At 44.2% G+C, this 22,226-nt stretch overlaps 1 protein-coding gene across 1 annotated transcript in view; it reads right to left on the bottom strand.

The window, feature by feature from the left end:
* SLC10A1 (solute carrier family 10 member 1) overlaps window positions 1-22,226 on the bottom strand; it is a 38,020-nt gene that overhangs the window by 1,173 nt on the left and 14,621 nt on the right. The window contains exons 2-5 of the mRNA XM_007454436.1: window positions 20,968-21,386; window positions 10,244-10,454; window positions 2,619-2,797; window positions 872-1,068 (exon numbers count right to left, since the gene is read on the bottom strand). Coding sequence (XP_007454498.1) covers window positions 872-1,068; window positions 2,619-2,797; window positions 10,244-10,454; window positions 20,968-21,323 — 943 coding nt within the window. The 5' untranslated portion in view covers window positions 21,324-21,386. The remainder of the gene's footprint in view (window positions 1-871; window positions 1,069-2,618; window positions 2,798-10,243; window positions 10,455-20,967; window positions 21,387-22,226) is intronic.

Below are 22,226 nucleotides of genomic sequence, written 5' to 3'. Positions count from 1 at the left end.
CCAAGGCATCCTCAAGTTTGTGGGAAATGAGTCAGTTGAAGGATTTGAGTGGTTGAGATGAATGTACTAATGTTTAGAGTTATAAAATACTGAAATATGTTACCAACTGAGATTTGAGTTTTTGGTTTGGAAAAAAAAGGGGGGGGGGGGGTTAAAGCCCACTAAGGGACTCAGTGGGCTTTCTTGCAGTTTCGTTATATCTTGAAGAGAATGAAATACTCTAAGCATCTTAGGAGGTGCTATTGGCTAGGAAGTTATTTAATCCAGTGGTAATTACATTAAATCATATTAAATCTAGACTTTTGATAGTTCTTATTAATTTAATAAGCTTATACCTAAGTTTTGTTTACTGTGTAGCCAGAGTTGGAATCCTCACTTTTCGATTCTGGATTATTGGGCTGCATTGCTTTCATGTTTTCTCATATAGGAGTGCCAGTGGTGCTGGGGCTCTGACCTGGCTCCATGGCTTGAGAACCTACTCTTAACATGGAAACTTAGTGACTTCTTGTGAATAGGACTTTTCAAACAACATCTCACAACTATGTAATGTCCAAGACAGTTCTGTCCTGTTTCTATACCCTGAGTCCTACATGGTCTCCTGAGTCCTGCATCGTCTCCCCAGTTAAAGTAGCCAAAATCGCCTCTGTTCTGTGAGGCAAACTCCACAGCTGAATTTCCCAGCAAAAATGAAGTGCAGTTATTGTAGTTAGTCATGGCTCTTTGAAATCCCTTCCTGCTTATTGGTGCTACCTGGTTCCTAATGACTTTATGGGTTACAGCCCTATCCAAAAGGTCCTTGCTAGAGATGGTTGCTGGCAGAATCATGTCCAAAATGGGAGCAGAGCTCAAAGGGGAACAATTCAGTACTTACGCTTGGAAGGCTTGATTTTCTCATAGCACCGAAAGATGGCAATGAGGAGAAGCCCTTCTCCAAGCTGGAAAATCATATAGAGGAGAGGAAAGAAGAAAAGTGGTCCAATGACTTCAGGGGGGAAGGTCACGTTGAGGATGGTGGAGCAGAGTTGAATATTTTGGCATCCAGTCTCCATGCTGACAGTGCGTCTGCACCTGTGTAGGTTAAAAAAACAACCCATATGCCCTCAGAGAAGGGACGTGAGGGTGCAACTTCACTCGCTCATCTCCTTTCTCCCAAATACTCTAAGAGAAACTGACAGTCCAACACAGGAAGATGAAAATGAGCCATGTGTGGAGTGCACGGTTTTGAGAAAAGTCGAGTTGGCCCATCTCTTAAGTCACCAGTCCAGCCTTGTGGGAGATGATGACTGTTAGGTTCCTGTTGGGGAGTTTTTATGAGGGAATTTTTGAGTAGCTTGGAAATCTACAATTTGTCACTTGTGGGATTATCAAAGTGAATTTTGGAGACATGTCTGGCTGGAGGGATAAAAGGAAGATGGGAGCCAGAATCATTCATTGGCATATGTTGGGCTTACATATAGGACAGTTAGAATTTAAATGTAAAGTAGAAGATTGTTTAAATGTCTGGGAACCTTGCCCTGTGGTCCAGTTTCTGGCTTGGACATCTTTAACTCCAAAACACAATGATTAAATAAAAGCTTGGTTCCATTATCTGTCTTTGGAACACATTCTCGGTTTTGCTTTCCATTTTATGGATTAAAGAATGGAATGTTTGTTAACATTTAATACAACATTTTATTCACTGAAATGCAATTAGTATATTAAAATAGTTCTTTGCTAAAAAAATCGCCAGCGCTGTCTCAGCACATTTACTGTGAAGGAGACTACTGTGATGGCACTTGATACTGTGGCCATTTATTATGACCTGGATCATTCTGTCTTCGTGAAAATTCATGAGTGGTCATTGGCAGCCTTTTGACTACTATATCACCATGTGTTGCATCCTACAGTAATTTGTTCTTTATTAAATTAGCCTGGTTTTTGAAATGGATAATTATTTTAAAATTGTATTTTAAAAACAGCTCTTTGGGGCATTGTGGTGCAAGGCTGAAGTGCAACTGTTTAGACCCCTGTGTAAACATCTGTCTGCCATGTGGCTGAAAATAGGAAATCTTGAAATGGGGTACCACTCTATAGACAGGGTGCCTAGGGTGCCTGATGTGTCCACACTCGGCGCTCAAGCTGACTGTTCCCCTAAAGTAGCCGGTGTGTTTGTGAATTGGATTAGGCTCTAGCAGAGGTCCGCAACTACTTCAGCTCTGAGTGCCACTTAGCAGAGTTGCCACCCAGGGTGTTGTGTCAAGACTAAAACCTAGACAGGGAGGAGAAGTGGGAAAGGGATTGTCAGCGCTTGTCACGACATGGAGCTACTCCACTGCCATTTGCCACCAGGGAGTTGGGTGGGAGGTGGAATCTAGGCTCTGGAGGGAGCACTTTGCCATGAACTGCTGCCCTTTGGATGATTCGATGCCTTTGGTCTTTGTGTTTTGTTTCTGGATCTGTGTTATTCATTCAGTACCTTCCCTCCCCAGTATTTCTCAGTCCAGAGTTCATTGTTCAGTTGAAACATTTGAATGTATTGCTTGAAAAATGCCTTCCCGAGATCATGGATCTTACCTTTTTCTGAGAGACAAGGATGAGCATGAGACCCGTGGGACAGTGGGACCTAAAATAATACCTACCGTCTGTTGAGGCGGAACAGAGCAGAGAGAACGTAGCCTAGCAGGAAGCCGATGAAAGGCATCAGGGTGGAGGTGGCCAGCAAGTGTGGTGTCATGACAAACAAAATGCTCTTGCCCACGTTGAGGACAGAGAGCATTATGACAGCCACACTGCACAAAAGCAGGAGGATCATCCCTCCCTGTGAATAAGGACAAGGAGGAAATGCAATTAGAAGGATACTGGGCATGTGGAAGAGCAGAGAGGGCTGGGGAAACACTGGTGGGTACTGGAGGTGGAAAACACTTTAATAAATGTATTCGAAGTGGGAGGGAATGTGAAAGACCTTTATCTTTCATCTTTTTGGATTTCTTATCCGTAACTAGGAAGCTTCCTGGAGGTCATAGATCTGATTAACACGTTAGGAAGACTCAGCCAAGCACAGCTTCCGATTGACATCTCTGTATGGCAGGTTTTCAGTGAAGTGCTATGGCTCTGAAGGATGAGACTATTCAGTCCTCTGGCAAAGTGAATATTGTAAATGAAAGTTCTCTTTCAAAGTCTCTGAAGGCCGTCTACATATCCCTACAATACTGCCATTGCTGTGGATATTTTGGAGCTCAGTAGAAGTTATTCTTAGAACCTGTCATACTTGTCTTGAATACCTCCATTACGGGTAGGGACTTCATCCATCCATTTTACGATGAATTTAACTTCTGGAAATTGCCAAAAGTCATTTGAACCAAAGCTGGTTAAAGCAGGTAATGAAGTCAGGTAATGTGGTTTTAGATCCTAAATGATGTATAACTGTAAAGGGATGAGCCTACTTTCTTGAGTGACCTGCAGATTGGATGATAAGGAAGTTCCCAAAAGGAGTTTCAAAATGGCTCAGGCAATAATGGCATCATTAGAAGCAGTTCGGGTCCCTGTTGGTGGGAATGTGAATTGATGCAGCTGCTGTGGAGAACGGTATGGAGGTTCCTTAAAAAATGAAAAATAGAACTACCATACCACCCAGCAATCTCACTACTGGGCATATACCCTGAGAAAACCATAATTCAAAAGGACACATGTACCCCAATGTTCATTGCAGCACTATTTACAATAGCCAGGACATGGAAACAACCTAAATGTCCAACGACAGATGAATGGATAAAGAGCATGTGGCACATAAATACAATGGAATATTACTCAGCCATAAAAAGAAGCGAAATTGGGTCATCTGTAGCAACGTAGATGGACCTAGAGTCTGTCATACAGAGTAAAGTAAGCCGGAAAGAGGAAAATACCGTATATTAACGCACATATGTGGAATCTAGAAAAATGGTACAGATGAACCTATTTGCAGGGCAGGAATAGAGACGTAGACTAGAGAACGGACATGTGGACTTGGGAAGGGGAGGGTGGGACGAATTCGGAGACTAGGATTGACATATATACACTACTGTGCGTAAGATAGCAGGAACATGCTATAAAGCATAGGAAGCTCAGCTCGGTTCTCTGTGATGACCTAGATGGGTGGGATGGCGGGGGTGGGAGGGAGGTCCAAGAGGGAGGGGGTATAGGTATACATATATAGCTGACTCATTTCATGGTACAGCAGAAACTAATACAACATTGCAAGGCAATTATACTCCAATTTAAAAAAAAAAATAGTGCAGGTCCACCCTGCCTCAGGTAAGTGCTGTGAAAGCAACTGTCATCGGGAACAATGGTATGTTTTTATAAGATTTAAAATACATTATTTTATAGTTAACATCTTACATACCATTTAAAATTTTCAATAGGCAGATTTATGAAATTAGAATGTTAAGATTTTTCAGCATGTAACAAGGATGCAAGCTCTCAAAGTGTGCTTACATGTCTGTGCATTTTAGAGGATGACACACTGAACTGATGAAATATATGCATACAGTTAAGCCTCTGTCCCTCTCATCTTCTGTGTAAAAGGATATATAGCAAACTTTTCTTGAACTTACCGTGTTGTTTTGTAATGGTTATATGTTTTGGTTCCATTTCCAGCTCATTTGCACATGTGGCGTTTTATATGTCCTAGTACCATTTTAAAAAATTGTGGTAAAATACATATAACACAAAAGTTGCCATTTTAACCATTTTTGAGTGTATAATTCAGTGGCATTAATTACATTACAGTGTTGTCCTAGCGACATTTTAACATTTATTTATGTTGCTCTAATTTCAGCTGTACAGTTCTGCATTTCTGTGTTTTTAAGCCATGTTGCAACTGATAATGATCATATGAAACATCACCTGTACTGATGGTGGTCCTGTCCCAGGAAAGGAAGGAATCTCACCAGTAACAACATGCTTCAGGTTTTACCGAAAGACTGATGAGCTGCTTGGTTTACCCTTGCGTTTTGAGTTAATTTCTGCCTTTTGGGTTTGTCGTCTACCTAATGTCCGGTTTTTGCCCCTGTCAAAAGAGTGTAATGGATAACATAGGGTGTACTGGGCTACAGGGATTATGAATGAATCCAGAAGCCCTCTTTCTCTGTGTGGGTATCACTCTCATCCCCTCACTTTCGTTCTCCCAGTCTTGGGGCCTTTGGAGTGGTGAACACAGACAATGGTGTGACCCAGGTGTGAAAACCATCCTCAAGACGTGTAAACTGGTGAGTCATGCAACCTCTCTTGAGTGAGGTTGACAGCACAGGACCTGGCATATTAGAACCACTGACTAAATTGTAGCTCCTATTACTACTCATAGGGAAAGGAGAGGAATTTGACATCCCAAAGTTTTTTGTCACTCTCAGTCCTGCTGTTTGTGGCGATCTCATGTCCATGACCTGTTGAGAAAAGAGGCCATAGGTGGGTGCTTCTTCATAGGTCACCATGTTTTCTACCACCTGCGCTGTCCTGTCATCGCTGATTGAAGCTGTGATGAGTGTCCGTTCATGGGTAGCCGACTCAGCTTGCCAGCGATCCAGGAGATAACCTGGCCCAACTCTTCTTGCATCGGTGACCTAGGCAGGTTGGAGAATGACCTAACTAGTGAGATCCTTGCTCTTGTTTAGGGAGTTTGAAGAGTTACAGAGAGGGAAGCAAGAGCAGAGGCAAGTGTTAAAATTTTGACACAAAGGCTTGGGAGCAGCAGAAGCCCCGAGTTGGCAGAAGCTGTGAGATTTAGGAGAGTCAGGTCAGTTCATCAGTAGCAGCAGGTATGGGAAAAGCATAGGTAGAGTGGTTGAGTCTGTCAGGGCGGGATCCTTATTGAAGACTGATGGATGGCTTATGGTAAGAGTGGCTCTTAGACCATATGTCATGCTCAGGTTCACCAACTTTCTAACCACGTAGGCTTGAATAAACCCTTGCATGGGTAAGTTAAAGTATTACTTGAATTGCCTTTCCAAATGGGGCATCCCTGAAATTGTATCTTGGCGTGTTTAAATGTGACCTCCTTCTAGGGAATGCAACTGGTTGAGCAGAGTTTGAGCAGATAACCCTAACCTTCTGCCAGAGCCAGCTACCAGAAGTTGGATAATTTTGATTTGAAAGTCTCTAGGAGTGTTAGGTGTGCAAAGAGGCTGGGACAATTGTTTGCTCATTTTCCAGCTTGTAACTCACTACATTATGAAACGGGGAGATTAAGGATGAGCACAGTCCTCAAAGAAATGTAACACGAGGAAACTGCAGCGTTTGCATCTTGACCACTTGTTTTTCTCTGCATCCTCACAGGAGTGATTCCTGTTTGGGAGTAGTTGATAAACAGAGCTGTTGCCCTTCTGCTTGTCTAACCTTGGAGGTTTGGCCAGCAGCAAAGTGTCCCAAGATACACCTGCATTTTATGTGATTCTTTATTACTGGCCTCTGTCTTTCCAGCCCAAGTATATATCAGCCCTTTTAATGTTCTCTGGGGTCATCTTTTTTTTTTTTTTTTTTTTTTTTTGTGGTACGCGGGCCTCTCACCGTTGTGGCCTTTCGCGTTGCGGAGCACAGGCTCCGGAGAGCACAGACTCAGGGGCCGTGGCTCATGGGCCCAGCCGATCTGCGGCATGTGGGATCTTCCTGGAACGGGGCACGAACCCGTGTCCCCTGCATCGGCAGGCGGACTCTCAATCACTGCGCCACCAGGGAAGCCCCTCTGGGGTCATTTTGACTCCATTTTTTGCTGTGGAATTGAGTCATGGATGTGTAACACAAGAGGAACAGGAGTAGAATGAGAATAAGGCAGGAGACTGAACTTCGTCTTGAAGGGCTTTCTCACTTTAAGATCTGAGATTCTTTTTGCATCCTCAGAAGAACACTTTTTTTTTTTTATTGAAGTGTAGTTGATTTACAATGTGTTAATTTCTGCCATACAGCAAAGTGACTCAGTTATACATGTATATATTTCATATTCTTTTCCATTATGGTTTATCACGGGATATTGAATATAGTTCCCTGTGCTATACAGTAGGACCTTGTTGTCCATCCATTCTATCTATAATAGTTTGCATCTGCTAACCCCAAACTTCCACTCCATCCCTTCCCTACCCCCTGACCCCAGCAACCACAAGTCTTTTCTTTACATCTGTGAGTCTGTTTCATAGATAAGTTCATTTATGTCATATTTTAGATATCACATAAAAGTGATACCATGTGGCATTTGTCTTTCTCTTACTGACTGACTTCACTTAGTAGGATAATCTCTGGGTCCATCCATGTTGTGCAGATGTCATTTCATTCTTTTTTATGGCTGAGTAGTATTCCATCATATATGTACCACATGTTTGTATTTATCTTTCTCAGAAGAATACTTTATTCTGAGGTAAGGAGACATGTTCTTATATCAGTTGCACTTGGGGTTCTAGTCTTTGCTTTCACCTATAAAGTGGAGGGGGGCAGAGCTGCTTTAAGTGATATCAGGAGTCACTTCACATTTTTATGTTCTGTGATTTTTTTTCTTTATTCCTGTATCCCACAAACTGTCTTGAGTAAGTGCAATGATAGACACATGTTTCTGGTTTTTTGTTTGTTTTTTTTGCTAATGTGTGGGAGAGACAGGACTTGCCCTTTATTCCTTCATTTATTCTCAGGTATTAGCTGTGCGTGTTGAGAATTCAGTGTTGAGGCACAGCCTTAGGATGTTGCTTCTTGCAGGTGGGTGGGGAATAAAAATGGAGTGGGTATTTATAATACAGTATGATACATGTTGTTGCAATGGTGTTGGGTGATATGGGAGCAAGTAGGACAAGCATCCTGTCCAGGCTTGTGGGTTAAGGAAAACTTCCTAGAGGAGGTGCTAATTGTGTTGAGACTTGAAGGGTAAATAGGAGTGAGTCCAGTGCAAAGAAGAGAGCTGACACTGGAGAGGTTGGCTGAGACCAAATCAAGAAAGGGCTGAGGAGCCACATGACTCCTGGGGGAGTTTAAGGAACCAGTGAAGGCCTTTAAGCAGTGGAGTGACATGAGAGTTTCTTTCCAGACTCAGCTTAAAACTGGGTCAGGGAGCCGGGTTAGAAGGCTGAGTTGTCTAGTGAGAGAGGAGAGTGCCTGAATGAAGACAGTAGACACAGGGATGGAGAGACATGGGTTCAAGCAAAAGAAGGCAGAATTGATGATCCCTGATTCGTGTGAGTGGGGAGGGAGAGGATGTGGAGAATGACTGTCCGGTTTCCGGCTCAGGCAGTGGGGCACGTTGAATGCCATTCATTGAGATAATCACACAGTGGGAGGAGGGGAAGAGCAGGCTTAAGGAGGTGGTTTAAATTTAAGACATACTGAATTGTAAATGCCTGAGGCATATTCAGGTAGAAAGATTTGGCAGTTAATAAATGGCTTCAGGAGTCAGGAGAGAGCTGAGAGCTGAAGATACTGTTCTGGTAGTCATCAGCTTGTAGATGGCTGTTGAGATGGACCAGATCTCGTGGTGGAGAGGTCCTGGGCTTAGGGAAGAAAAGCAAGAAAAGCAGAAAGCTTGGGCTGAGTGCATAGAAGTAACTTTTACCAGAGGAACTCACAAGGGAGTCTGAAAAGAAGTGCCAGAGACGTGGTAGGAAAGCAGGTGCCCTGCCACTGAAGCTGAGGAAGAGGATTTTTGAGAAGGAGGCAGTGGTCGGTCATACCAACAGCTGCTAGAACAAGAGTTGAGACATGTCCATTGGATTTGGTGAAGAAAGTGGAGCAGGTGGTCATCAACATGCTGAGTGGATGGGAGGCCAAGGAGTAGAGACTGTTGAGGCCTGGCCACTGGAGAACAGTCCTGAGGCCCAGTGTGGTGAGAGTGGAAGGTGGGTGGGGGCAACGGGTGACTCCCAGGAGCACGGCTCGGAAGGGGAGGAAAGAGAGGTATTGGCTGGAGTGGGAAGTAGAGTCCCGTGACTTCTTAGTAAAAAAAAAAAAGAGAGATGTGAACCAGTATCAACGTTCACTGTGAAGAACTAATATGGAGACGTTCTAGAAATGAGAGTGACGGGGAGGAGGCTATGGGGGTAGAGGACATGATCAATAAAAGGAGATTTCTGAGAAGTAAGGGTGGAGAGAACGGAAGATGCCATCCAGAGCAGAGTAGGGTGATGAGCCATTTGGCAGGAGGAGGAATGACTTTACATCTTCAACAGGTGGGGAGGGGGACTGTGGCCATGGTATTAGGACTACACCGGGACAAGGGCAAAAACTACCCTTGACAATGGTAGTGTGAAAATCAAAAGACCCTGGAAACCTGACCAAACCTCTTTGTTCCAGGCCCAAAGCTGCTGGAAGCCTTGGGCCTCCAAGTAGTACGTATGCCCTGTAGCCTGGCCCAAAGGCATAGATCCAGGGGCGGGGACCAAAACAGGCCTTCAGGAGGCGAGTTTTTCCTGAGGACCGGGTTGGAGCCTGGGATCCCGGGCTGAGCAGTGAGCCAGAGGAGAGACGGATGCGAAGTGAGCTCCAAGGTCACAAGAGTTGGTAGAGGAACCACTCACTCTACAAGTCTGATTTTTCCAAAGGCGGGGCAGTGGCGTGATGCCCTCATAGCACACCCCTACACCTGCTGGGGCCATCTCACTCCACTTTCCTCCTATCCCATTCCTAAAGTGCTACAAGTGTGCCTACCACCTCTCCCCCTGGCCTCGTCCCCTCTGGCATCTCATCCAGTCAGCCATGTTTGCCCGTGGTCTCCCTTGGAACTCCTCTATTCAGGCATCTCCCTAGGCTTACCCAAATCCAATCCTTTCTTCATGGTCTGGCTGAAGCCCTGCCCCCTCCTTCCATCCTCTAGGGAAGCCTTTCTTGAGCACCTGGCCCTCACTAACCTCACCTCCTTACATTCTGCCAATACCTGATTGTACATTGTGTTGGATCTTGTTTCTCATCTATTACTGACTTTCTGCAAACAAACTTTGAGGACAGTGGCTCTTCAGAGAGTGTAGCATAAAACTTAGCAGCTACTAGGTACATGATAAAAGTTTAAGTTTATTATTAAAATAATGATTATACCTTATAGTTGTGTGTGTTGTTTTACTGTTTTTCTCCTAAATCTTCAAAAATATTCTCATGTACATTACAATCCCATGAAGTAGGTTGTACCAATAGCAGCAGACTTCTTTTGTTTTTTTTAAACAGGGAAGGAAACACACAGAAAAAGCCCAAATGACTTGCCTCAAGCCATTCACTGCGATGATGGTGGTATTCTCGCTCCCTGCCCAGACCCCCAGGTCCTTACCTTGGTGACATAACGTACGTATTGTGGCCGTTTGGATTTGAGGATGATGCCTATGGTGCAAGGAATGAGAATCAGGATCAGTGATATCATGATGTTGCCATAGGGCACCTTGTCCTTCAGGGTCCCATCATAGATGCCCCTGGAGTAAATGTACAGGAGGAGGGGCATCATGCCCAGGGCAAAGAAGGTAGAGCAGGTGGTCATCACGATGCTGGGTGGGAGACATAGGAAGAGTGCAGAGAGAGAGAGAGCCTGTTAATACAGGCATAACCTCATTGAGTTTCGCAGCTGTGTGTTTTTTGTTTTTTTTTTTTTTTTACAAAGTAAGGGTTTGTGGCAACCCTGCATCAAGAAGTCTTTCGGTGCTATTTTTCCAACAGCATCTGCTCACTTCATGTCTCTGTCACATTTTAGTAAGTCTCGTAATATTTCAAGCTTTTTCATTATATTATGGTGATTTTTGATGTTACTATTGTAATTGTTTTGAGGCACTGTGAATCACGCCCATGTAGGATGGTGAACTTAAAGGATATAAATGTGTGTGTTCTGACTGCTCCACCAACTGGCTGTTCCCCCTTCTCTCTCTCTCTCCTGGGGCCTCCCTATTCCCTGAGACACAACAACATTGAAATTAGACCAGTTACTAACCCTACAATGGTCTCTAAGTGTTCAAGTGAAAGGAGGAGTCACATGTGTCTCATGTTTTTAAATCAAAAGCTAGAAATACACTTAGTGAGGAAATATTTACTTAGTGAGGAAGGCCTGTGGAAAGCCCAGATAGACTGAAAGCTAGGCCTCTTTCCCCAAACATTTAGCCAAGTTGTAAATGTAAACTTGAAGGAAATTAAAAGTGCTACCCCAGTGAACACTTGAATGATAAGAAAGCAAAAAAGCCTTGGTGCTGATATGGAGAAAGTTTGAGTGGTCTGGAGAGAAGATCAAACCAGCCACAACATACACTTAAGCCAAAGACTAATCCAGAGCAAGGCTCGAACTCTCTTCAATTCTAGGAAGGGTGAAAGAGGTGAGGAACCTGCAGAATAAAAGTTTGAAGCTAGCAGAGGTTGGTTCATGAGGTTTAAGGAAAGACATCATCTCCACAACATGAAAGTGCAAGGTGAAGCAGCAAGTGCTGATGTGGAAGCTGCAAGTTATCCAGAAGATCCAGCTGAGATCATCAATGAAGGTGGCTCCACTAAACAGATTTTCAGTGTAGATGAGACACTGTTCTACTGGAAGAAGATGCTATCTAGGACTTTCATGGCTAGAGAGAAGTCGATGCCTGGCTTCAAATCTTCAAAGGACAGGGTGATTCTCTTGTTAGGGGCTAATGCAACTGGTGACTTTAAGTTGAAGCCAGTGCTTATTCCAAAAGTCCTAGGGCCCTTAAGAATTGTGCTAAATCTACTCTGTGCTCTATAAATGGAGCAACAAATCCTGGATGACAGCACATCTGTTTACAACTTGGTTTACTGAATACTTCAAGTTCACTGTTGAGACCTACGGCTCAGAAAAAAGATTCCTTTCAAAATGTTACTGCTTATTGACAATGCACCTGGTCACTCAAGATGTACAAAGAGATTCATGCTGTTTCATGCCTGCTAATACAAAATCCATTCTGCAGCCCATGGATCAAGGAGTAATTTTGGCTTTCAAGTCTTACCATTTAAGAAATACCTTTTGTAAGGCTATAGCTGCCATAGATAGTGATTCCTCTGATGGATCTGTGCAAAGTTAGTTGAAAACCTTCTGGAACGGATTCACTATTCTAGATGCCATTAAGAACATTTGTGATTCGTGGAAAGAGGTCAGAATATCAACATTAACGGGAGTTTAAAAGAAGTTGATTTCAACTCTCAGGGATGACTTTGAGCAGTTCAGTGGAGGGAGTAACTAACTGCAGATGTGAAAATAGCGAGAGAGCTAGAAGTGGCGCCTGAAGATGGGACTGAATTGCTGCCATCTCCTGATAAAACTTGAATGGATGAGGAGTGCTTCTTACGGATGAGCAAAGAAAGTGGTTTCTTGAGAAGGAATCTACTCCTGGTGAAGATGCTGTGAAGATTGTGGAAATGACAACAAAGCATTTAGAATATTACATAAACTTAGTTGATAAAGTGGTGGCAGGGTTTGAAAGGATTGACTTCAGTTTTGAAAGAAGTCCTACTCTGGGTAAAATGCTATCAAACGGCAAAATCATTCGTGAAAGGAAGATTCAGTCTTGTTGTCTTATTTTCAGAAGTGGCCACGGCCGCCCCAGCCTTCAGCATCCACGACCCTGATCAGCCAGCAGCCATCAGCATGGAGGCAAAACCCTCTACCAGCAAAAAGAGTATGATTCACTGAAGGCTCAGATGATGTAGCATTTTCTAGCAATAAAGTATTTTTAAATTAAGGTATGTAAATTTTTTTAGACACACTGCTATTGCACACTCAGTAGACCACAGTATAGTTTAAACATAACTTTTATATGCCCTGGGAAACCAAAAAATCCATGTGACTCACTTTATTGTGATATTCTGCTTTATTGCAGTGGTCTGGAATTGAACCTGCAGTATCTCCAAGGTATGCCTGTACAGACTATTTTGTGGAGTGCCTGCTTTGTGCCAGGCATTGTGCTAAGAACCTTACATACGTTGCTTTATTTCCTTTTCCCAGTAGCTTAGGAGGTAAGCATACTGTCTCCTTTTTGCTAATGAGGAAGCTGGGGACTTGAAGAGTTGTGACTTGCCCAGAATCACACAGATAGGAAGGCTGAGGCAGGATTTGAACCCAGGTCTGTCCAACTGCTTCAGTCCCTGTGTGCTTCACTGTGGAAGGAGCCATTCTGATCTCCTCTGTAGTAGAACTCTTTTTGCTCTCTATACTTGACATAGCACAGCCCATTTTGAAGAAAGCTGTGTGAGCCCATCACTCTGGCTATAGCCCATTGGAACATAGAATAACACCTGACCTACTAAGTTGCTAAGTGCCTGCCTTAGAGCCTAGGGGATGGCTGGACATACTGATTCCGTCTAACTAAGATAACAAGGATTAAGTACATCAAGAGCATTTTCTCACTTGGGGAGTTTGAATGTGTACACAGTGATAGAGCACTTGGTTTTGGAGAGGCATGGGAAGCATGTTCAGGCAAACCCCAAAAAACATGCAAAGAAAAAGCAGTAAACAGAGGCCATGATTAGTAGGACTGTAAAAAATAGCAGCAAAGCAGTAAAAACAGAATAATGGAAGGACCACAATGGTGGAGCTGTAGAGAAGGCAGCAATAGTTACCCATTGTTGAGTAAGTGACAAGATAATCTGGTCATCAGACCTGTTTTTTATCTTGAATAATATTCTAGTCCCCAATACCAATATTCTCATGTTCTTTACTTTCTGGTTTATCCTTAACATTATTTAAGATAAATTAAGTGTGAGTCTCAGATCCTGAAAAATAGTATATCCTCCCAGCTCTAATCTGTATCCTAACTGTCCTGAATGTCCTATTACCATCTCCCTTTGGAATCTCATACATGTTAATCCCAGGACCCTGTGTAGGAAGAGGCCCTCCAGAAAGACCAACTGAGAGAAGAAGCTGCTAGGGAACCTTCTTGGATTTGTAGACATTCACCTTACAATATATGCTCTGGCTTCCATTCTAGTGGGAAGGTTGGGGACGAGGGCTTGACAAGACCGCAGGAAAACCACACTAAGTGTGTGTGTGTCCCTCCACCCTATAGCCCTATTCACTATCTACACCTCTTCATTGTTTCCATAGAGGTCAAATATGGCTTAAATGAATATCAACTACATCCTAGTCCAAAGGGTCCGGAGTGTAGCCATCAGGAACACAGAGTTATCATATGTCCCAGTGACTCTACTCCTAGGTATATACCCACAAGAATTGACAGCATATGTTTACACAAATACTTGTATACAAATGTTCATAGCAGCATTATTTATAATAGCTAAAAATGGAAAGCAAAATATCGACAGATAAGCAAAATATGGTGTATTCATGTAATTGAATATTCTTCAGCCATAAAAAGCAATGAAGTACTGCTATATACTATGACAAAGATGAACCTTGAAAACATTATGGTAAGTGAAAGAATCAGAAACGTAAAAGGCTAGATATTATATGATTCCATTTACCTGAAATCTATAGAGACAGAAAGTAGATTAGTGGTTGCCAGGGGCTGGAGTGAGAGAGGAATGGGAGTGACTGACTGCTAATGGGTATAGGGTTTCAATTGGGGATGATGAAAATGTTCTGGAATTAGATGCTGGTGGTAGTTGTACAACCTTGTGAATATACTATAAACTACTGACTTATATACTTTAAAAAGGTGAATTTTATGGTATATAAATTATATCTCAAAAAATAATTTTAAAAATCTAGGGAGCAGCTAAACTAATTCTTATAGGAAAATTTATAGCCTGAAATGTATCTATAGGAAAAGAAAGATTAAAAATTAATGAGCTAAGCATTTCACTCAAGAATTGAAAAGAAAAACAAAGTCAACCTAATGAAAGCAGGGCAAAGAAAATATTAAAGACGAGAGAGTAAACTTTAAAAATTATATAAATTAACTGAGAATCAGTTAAACCAAGAACAAGTTCTTTGCAAAGTCTAATAAAATAGGCACCGCTGGCGAGACTAACCAAGAAAAAGGAAAGAGGGCACAAATTGATGTTATTATGAATGCAAAAGGAAACAATTTCAGATACAATAAAGATTTTAGAGAGTCATAGAAGAAATCAAGGACAGTCTTATACTTGCATTTTTCTATTCAGATTGAATGGACAATTTCCTGGGAAATATAATCTACAAAAACTAACTCAAAATGAAGCTGAAAACCTGAATCAACTTAGAATCACTAAAGACATTTAATCAGTACTTTGAAACCTGTCATCCAACCCCCGCACGATGTACATATGGTTTTACAGTAGAGTTCTACTAAACATTCAAAGTACAGATAGCCTCAGTATTATATAGAGAGCAAAAAAAGTGGAAACATGTCCCAAATTATTATATACGAATAATAAAATTTTACAACCAAAGGTAGAAAATCATTACGAGAAAGGAAAATTAGGGTCCAGTCTTATTTATGAACACAGAAGCAAAAGTCATAAATAATATGTTACTAAATGAATCTAGCCATGCCTTTAAAAAATAATGCAATGAACAAAATGGGTTTATCCCAGCAATATAAAAATGGTTTAACACTAGACAATCTACTGATATATATCACTGTATTATCAGATTAAAGAAAAAATGGTATCATAGATGCAGAAAAGTGCCATTCAACAAAATTCAATGTTCATGCGTGATAAAAATTAGCACACTAGCAACAGAATGGAAATTCCTTAACCTGAAAAGGGTTATCTGTCAAAAATCTACAGGAAATAGTAAACCTAATGGTGAAAAATTAGAGGAATAAAGCAAGGATACCTGTTTCCATCACATCACCTATTGTAAATTATACTATATAGGTCTTTGCTAGCACAGCAAAACAAGAAGTAGAAAAAACATATGGATGGGAAAGGAAGAAACTAAACTTGCATTATATGCCAATGATAGGACTGTCCACAGAGGAAATCCAAGTGAATTTCCATTACAACTAGTAAATAAGAGAATCCATGAAATTTTGATTACATTAGCAATAAAAAAAAACAAGTTCTGATATACTACAAAAATAATTAGCAAATGAATTTTTTTAACAGATACCATTTATAATATTCATAAAAACGATAAAATATTTAGAAATAAATCTAAAAGAGATATGCAAGATCTTTATGAAAGAAGTTATAAAACTTCATAGGTATAAAATAATGATTAATTAAAGAAAATCTGTACCATTTTCATTTTCATGGATGGGAAGATTCAGTATTATAAAGATAGCCTCTAAATTTATCCATAAATTTAAAGCAAATTTAACCGAAATTCCAGAAATAGTTTTTGTAGATGTGAGACTTAATCCCAAAATTCAAGTGAAAGAGTAAAGGGCCAAGAATAGCTAATGTAATTTTCAAGAACAACAAGGTAGGGCAACTTTCAGATATCAAGATTTATTAAAAGGCTGTAATTAAGAAAGTGTGATATTGGCTCAAGGATAGAGACATAGAACAGTAGAACAGAAGGGAGATCCCAGACACAAACTTATGCTTATTTGTGAATTTGGTCAACAGAGAGATGGAATTAAAAGTTGATGGAGAAAAATTCACTCCGTGGTCCTGGGAATTTTCTCTATTCATATGGAAAAGATAAAATTAGATCACAGCATACATAATAATAAATTCTAGGTTGATCCAAGATCTCCATGTGAAAAGCAAAACTGTAAAACTTCAAACATAGGTGAATATCTTTATGACCTTCAAGGCAGTAAAGGATTTCTTAAAGAAACCCCCGAAACATAAACTGCCAAGGAAGAATATTCGTATAGTTGGTTAAGTTAAAGTAAGCATTCTGTTTTATAAGACATCATTATCAAAATGTAAGGATAACCCCAAAACTGTGAGTAGACTGTTGCAACATGTAAAAACAACAAATAACTGTAAATTAATGAGAAGAAAACACCACAGTCCCATATAAAAATAGGCAAAGGGCATTATTTTCAGAAGAGGACACCCAAATGGCCAACAGTATTTGAAAAGTTGCTAGACCTCCCGTGAAATTAAATTTAAAACCACCGTGACTCATTTCACTCTCACCAGATGACAAAATTTAGAAGTCTGACAATTCCAAATACAGATGAAGACACGGAACAACAGGGATCTTCATACACTGCCCTGGGAAGTGTGAAGTGGAATAACTACTTTGGAGACTTGTTAGTTGCAGATGTGCGAACCTCAAGACCCAGCACTCCTGCGTTCATTATATATGCTCTCACGTGTGAGCACAGGGGGAGCATGCATAGGACTTGCTCATGCAACAAAACATGAAATCCATGTAAATGTCTGACAACAGGAGAATGGATAAATGCAAGCAAACTATACTGCAGTTCAAATGCATGAAGTAGCTCTTTTATTTATATACCTATTATCTCAAAAGAGCAAGCTGTCAAATGATATGGGCAGTATGGTACCATTTATATAAAACTTAAAACCATGTAAATGCAACAGTGTATCTTGTTGATGGATATATACCTATGTAGTAATAGTGTAAAAGGGTCTGTGGAAGTGCTGAAAGTCAAATCCTGGGAGGTGCTCCCTTCAGGGTGGGTAGAGGGGAATGAGATTGGGAAGAGCACACGGGGGGCTACAGTGCTAGCTATTGATTTCTTCTTAGGAGAAAAGCCACACAAAACTTGTGTGCTTGTTCTGATGTCCTTGAACAGAGGAGTCATGCTTACTTTGGCTTGGCATGTCGGGAGCTTTGGAATTTGCTCTGAGACTTGGTGAGCCTCATGCACTGAGGTGTGTGGGAGCCATGCTCCCAGACCCCTGAACCTCCTCCGCATGTGTGAGTGCTGGGCACTGGTCCTAACTTTCTGGTATCTGTGACTGTCATGATCCTGTTACCCTGAAGGATAGGGATGGGAGGCAACTTGCTGACTCTAGCTCTGAGATTGGAATCTGTTCCATAGTAACATTGTGGACCTGGATGCTTCTCAGGGGTCCAGGGACCAGGGAGAAAGGAGCACATTTGGTTTTTTCTTTACCCTTCCTGCTTAAGTTCTCGGAGCACTGCATACAGCCTGCTTTGGGGCATCGGTACACCCTGCTTGAGGAACAGTTTTTGAACTCCTGTCAATAGAGGCACTGGAGGCGGAAGCTGAGAGAGTTGTGAGGGGACCCATTAGAGACTCTGTGGTGAAGTGGGAAACTTCTGGGAACCCGGGTAGCTTCTGTCTCTTCCTGCTTAGTCTCCTTCTGTCATGGTGGGGAGAGCTGTGGGAATCCTTGGGATATCCCCTCAGCCACTGGCTCTGGTCTCAGCTGTGAGCTGGCTGGAGGGGAGAGGGGCAGCAGGTGAACTGGAGGCAGAGGTGGCCATCAGAGGGGCCCAGTTCCCTCTGGCACTCTCTCCTCTGTCCCCGATGAGGGCACTTTCTCTTTCTCTTGTGGGACACCTGCCTTTTTTGGAGCATGTCTAGCAGCATCCTTGAGGAAGGAGCTGCTGGGCCTGGCTGCCTTGAGAGGTCCACCTTGCGGCCCAGCCTCCTTGAATGTGCCCAACGCCCTGTGACGGCGGCTCCCCCAGCCTCACTCCAGCTGTGAGGCAGAATGACTGGGAAGAGAGAGCCCAGGAATGGCTCCAGACACAACTGGCCCACAGATTCTCGGGAAGCCTCTGGAAAGTCTCTGGACTTCCGCTTCCTCACGTGTAAAGTGGAATAGGTGTCCTAACATTCCTTTCTGCTCTAGATGGGAAATCGCGTGGTGTTGTACACAGATCTCAAACCCATAGCTTCTGTGTAACATCTGGGCCTCTGTCATGTCCTGTTTGGCTTGCACAGTGTTTTAAAAACTTGGAGTGAGTTACCAATAATTAAAAATTTGGAGATTTCACATAAAAAGGGGGACTCCATCTTCTCCTGAAAAGCAGGGTGCTGTGCAGGCACTGAGTCCCCATTCCCACAACACCCATGGCAGAGATGCATGGCATCTGCCCCGTGTAGGGCGGCCCGTGTCTCCGAGGCTGGCGGTCACCCTCCAGCCACTCAGTTCATTTATGTACACACCCGACCCTGAAGATATATGAGTAAAAGCACAGGCTTTGGAGCCTTCAGACCTTGGACAAATGTATTAACCTCTCTAAGTCTCAGTTTCCTCATCTCTAGAATGGGGCTCTTTACAGCACCTCCTCATAGGAAGCTGTATGAGGATCCCATGTAAAGTGCTTGGCCCAGTGCCTGGCTGTCTTTTATTATCAGCACCATTATCATTATTATAATACATGTAACAAGTTGTCCCAGATGAAGAACTCAATTTGGAATTCGAGGTCTGGCAGCACGTGATGGTGGAGGATGAGATTCACGCTCCTCCAGTGGGGTCAGAAGACTGGTTTAACGTGCGGGGGAGGTTTGTCTGCAGGTAGGGGCTTTATGGTAGAAGGTGGCCAACCTGGCAGAGCACTGTCTCTTGAGGGTCTAGGTGGAAGTGACAGTTCCCAGGTGCCCAGACCAGGAGGCCTAGCAGGAGAGCATGCATGAGTCACTGGAGGCTCTGCCGGTAGAGGCCTAGAGCCTCAGAAACGCAGGTGTTTCAGAAGAGACCTCATTGGCACCCACTGGCTCTAAAGGCTGGGACATCTGGTCACTCACACTTAGAGGCTCCCCCATGATATTTTACGCTGTCCTACCCAGCGCTGCTGCTTCTACAGAGCCACGAAGCCCTGAGTACCCCTTTCCTGACCTGCAACCCTTCTACAACAGAATTAAGGTGTAGTCCAGGTTTCTCTGTCCAAGACACAGAGGCTGCAACGGGCCTTGTCCACAGGCTAAAAAATCAAGACCAGGAGCTTGTTTTGCAGCAGGAAGGACTTGGATTAGATAGAGGGAAGGATTTCCTCACAGTGAGGTGCTCGAACATGGATATGTTCCCATGGGAGACTGTATAAGCCAAGCTCTCTCTCCATCGACCACCTCAGTAAGGGTCAAATCATATGGGTAGAGAGTCCAGAGCTCAGATGGCAGGTCCAGCGAACCCCCAATGATCACTACCAGTTTTTCATCTAATAATCAACCCCAGCATCGCTTGACATCTCCAGGAGGAGGCTTCCATACCTGGCTAGTTTCCTTAGTAAAGTTCAGCCAGGGACAGGATACTGACAGGCACGAACAGGTAGACTGTCTGAATTTACTGCCCTGCCCGGCATGGAAGAGTGGATCGAACCAGAAGAAACTGGCTTGAGACGAAGGCTTAGATAAAAGCAAGAGCTTTTATGCTGGTGAGTTTTCTTTAGCCAGCAGGGGCTGCTGTTGCAGCTGGAGCAGGCCTGACGTGGCCTCACCCTGGGAGGCATTCCAGACCAGAGTCCCACCTGTTCGGAAGGACGGGTGTTCAACCAGCCTCTGCAGGAGGGAGCCCTCGCTGATTTCTGGTGTGATGAGCTGGGTGGGGTTGCTGCTGTTTCCCTCCTACCACTTTGGCCGAGGCGAGGCCCATCGTGACTTGGGACCCCGACCTGGTCCTGGGAAACTCTAGGATCTACCTGGCTGTGTCTTCCCATCGAAGTGTTCCTGCGTCTGATGGGAGGATGGGGGAAGTTCAGAGAAGACAGCCCAGACAGCTGGGGGGAATCTTTGGAAGTTCCTTCTTGCTCTGCAGGAACTGGAGGTGCTCTTTGGTTCCGAGCCACCTTGATCTCCCTGGAGATCTTTGAAACTAATCTGTACTCCCTTTCATATCTCTGGCCTCAAAGCAGACAACTTGCCCCGCCTGGCAGACAGGTAAAAGTTCTCCAGAGGTCCCTTTGCTTTAAGTCAGTACAGTACTCCTTCAAGACAATCCTTTTGCCCCATTCGAGACAACTCTGGGAGTAAGGAAGGCTCTCCAGGGTGCCCCTGGACCAGCTGGTCCCCTTTGGCTTGGTGCTTAAACCAAGATGTACCCCAGGTCCTGTCCCCAGCCCAGCGTGAGCTCTTGACAATCAATGCCTGCCACCCCCTGCCCTAGCACCCATCCAGCCCCCACTCACTCACGCTTCTGGCTTTAGCCCCCCTCTTCGCCTTGATTGTGATCTCCCATGCAGCCGCTGTCCCCAGATTGCTCCTCCTTCACCCCACACCCCCGTCCTACCTGAGGTTCATGTCCCCTTTCATGGCCAGAGTGAAGACGTTGGAGAGGGTCCCCCCCGGCGAGCAGCCGCAGATCAGGATGGCCAGTGCCTCGACGTTGTTCAGCTGGAAGACCTTGCCCAGTGCAAAGGCAGTGAGGGGCATGATGCCGTACTGCGCCACCAGGGCGATGGCCAGCCCCTTAGGCTTCCAGAAGTGCACCTTGATCTTGCTGAACTCCATGGTGCAGCCCAGCGAGAGCATGATGGTTAACAGTATGATCACCAGGATGACGCTCAGCGCCCAGTCAGTGGGCCGCTTGCCGAAGTCGTGCGGCAGGGAGAAGTTGAACTGGGCAGACTCATTGAGGGCCTCCATCCTGGACAGCAGCGGTGGAAAAAAGGCTGAAGACCCAGCACGCCCCTTGCTCGCCTGCTGACTCTCTGCCCTGCCCAGTCCTTGCTGGGTGCCTTCCTCAATCACCTCCCAGGGCAGGGAGCTTCAGGACAAAATGTAGATCTGAGCAAATAGAAGGATTATGCAACTGGCTGTGCTTTCTCTGGCTTTGGCCCCAAAGGAGAGAAAGCCCAGAACCTTATCTGCGGGGCTGTTCCGGCCTCTCCTGAGCTCCTCAGCCTCTGCTGTCTTCCTGGGTGTCACTCACACCCCTCCCTCACCTCTTGGCTGCTTCTGGGACAAGAGGGCTTATATCCCCCTCCATCCCCCCGCTGAGCACGCCCACAGGCTTTCTGTTTCTTGGAACCAATCCAGGTCCAGCCCCTCTCGTTCTCTGCTCAGCCCCTGAGGCCTCAGTTTCTCATTCAGGGGAAGGTGTCTCCCCATGCCCAGGCAGTCACCTGCATCTTCCCCCAAACCCCAGGGAGTGACAAGAGTTGAGTTTTACCTTCCCTTCCTGGAAAGGGGGGTGTGGGACAGGGTAGGGGCAGGTGAGTTGCTGGCTTCCAGGAGAAGACGTGTCCATGACCCTTGTCCTGGAAGAGGAGAGGTGCCTGTGTCCTTCTCAGTTGTGCTGGGAAAACTTGGTCCTATCCCCAAACCTGACGGCACGGATCCCGGGGGAGGAACATGCTCCCACACACACCTAACTCCAGGGAAGAGCCTGCTGCGCTGGCTGAGGAGCTCTCAGGAAGACTGGGGGCACGTTCCCCAAAGGGCAGCTCTGAAGGAACCCTGGCTGGGGAGATTTATTTCTGCCCAGGCTCTTTGGCCAGCAGCTTGAGGAGCCCCATTGCTTGGGAAACTTGCTGAGAAGGAAGCAGG

The sequence above is a fragment of the Lipotes vexillifer genome, unplaced genomic scaffold (genome assembly GCF_000442215.2).
Source record: "Lipotes vexillifer unplaced genomic scaffold, Lipotes_vexillifer_v1.1 scaffold197, whole genome shotgun sequence".
Classification (NCBI taxonomy): Eukaryota; Metazoa; Chordata; class Mammalia; order Artiodactyla; family Lipotidae; genus Lipotes; species Lipotes vexillifer.
The sequence above is the reverse complement of the archived record's forward strand: the minus strand, read 5'-3'. Positions and strand labels throughout refer to the sequence as shown.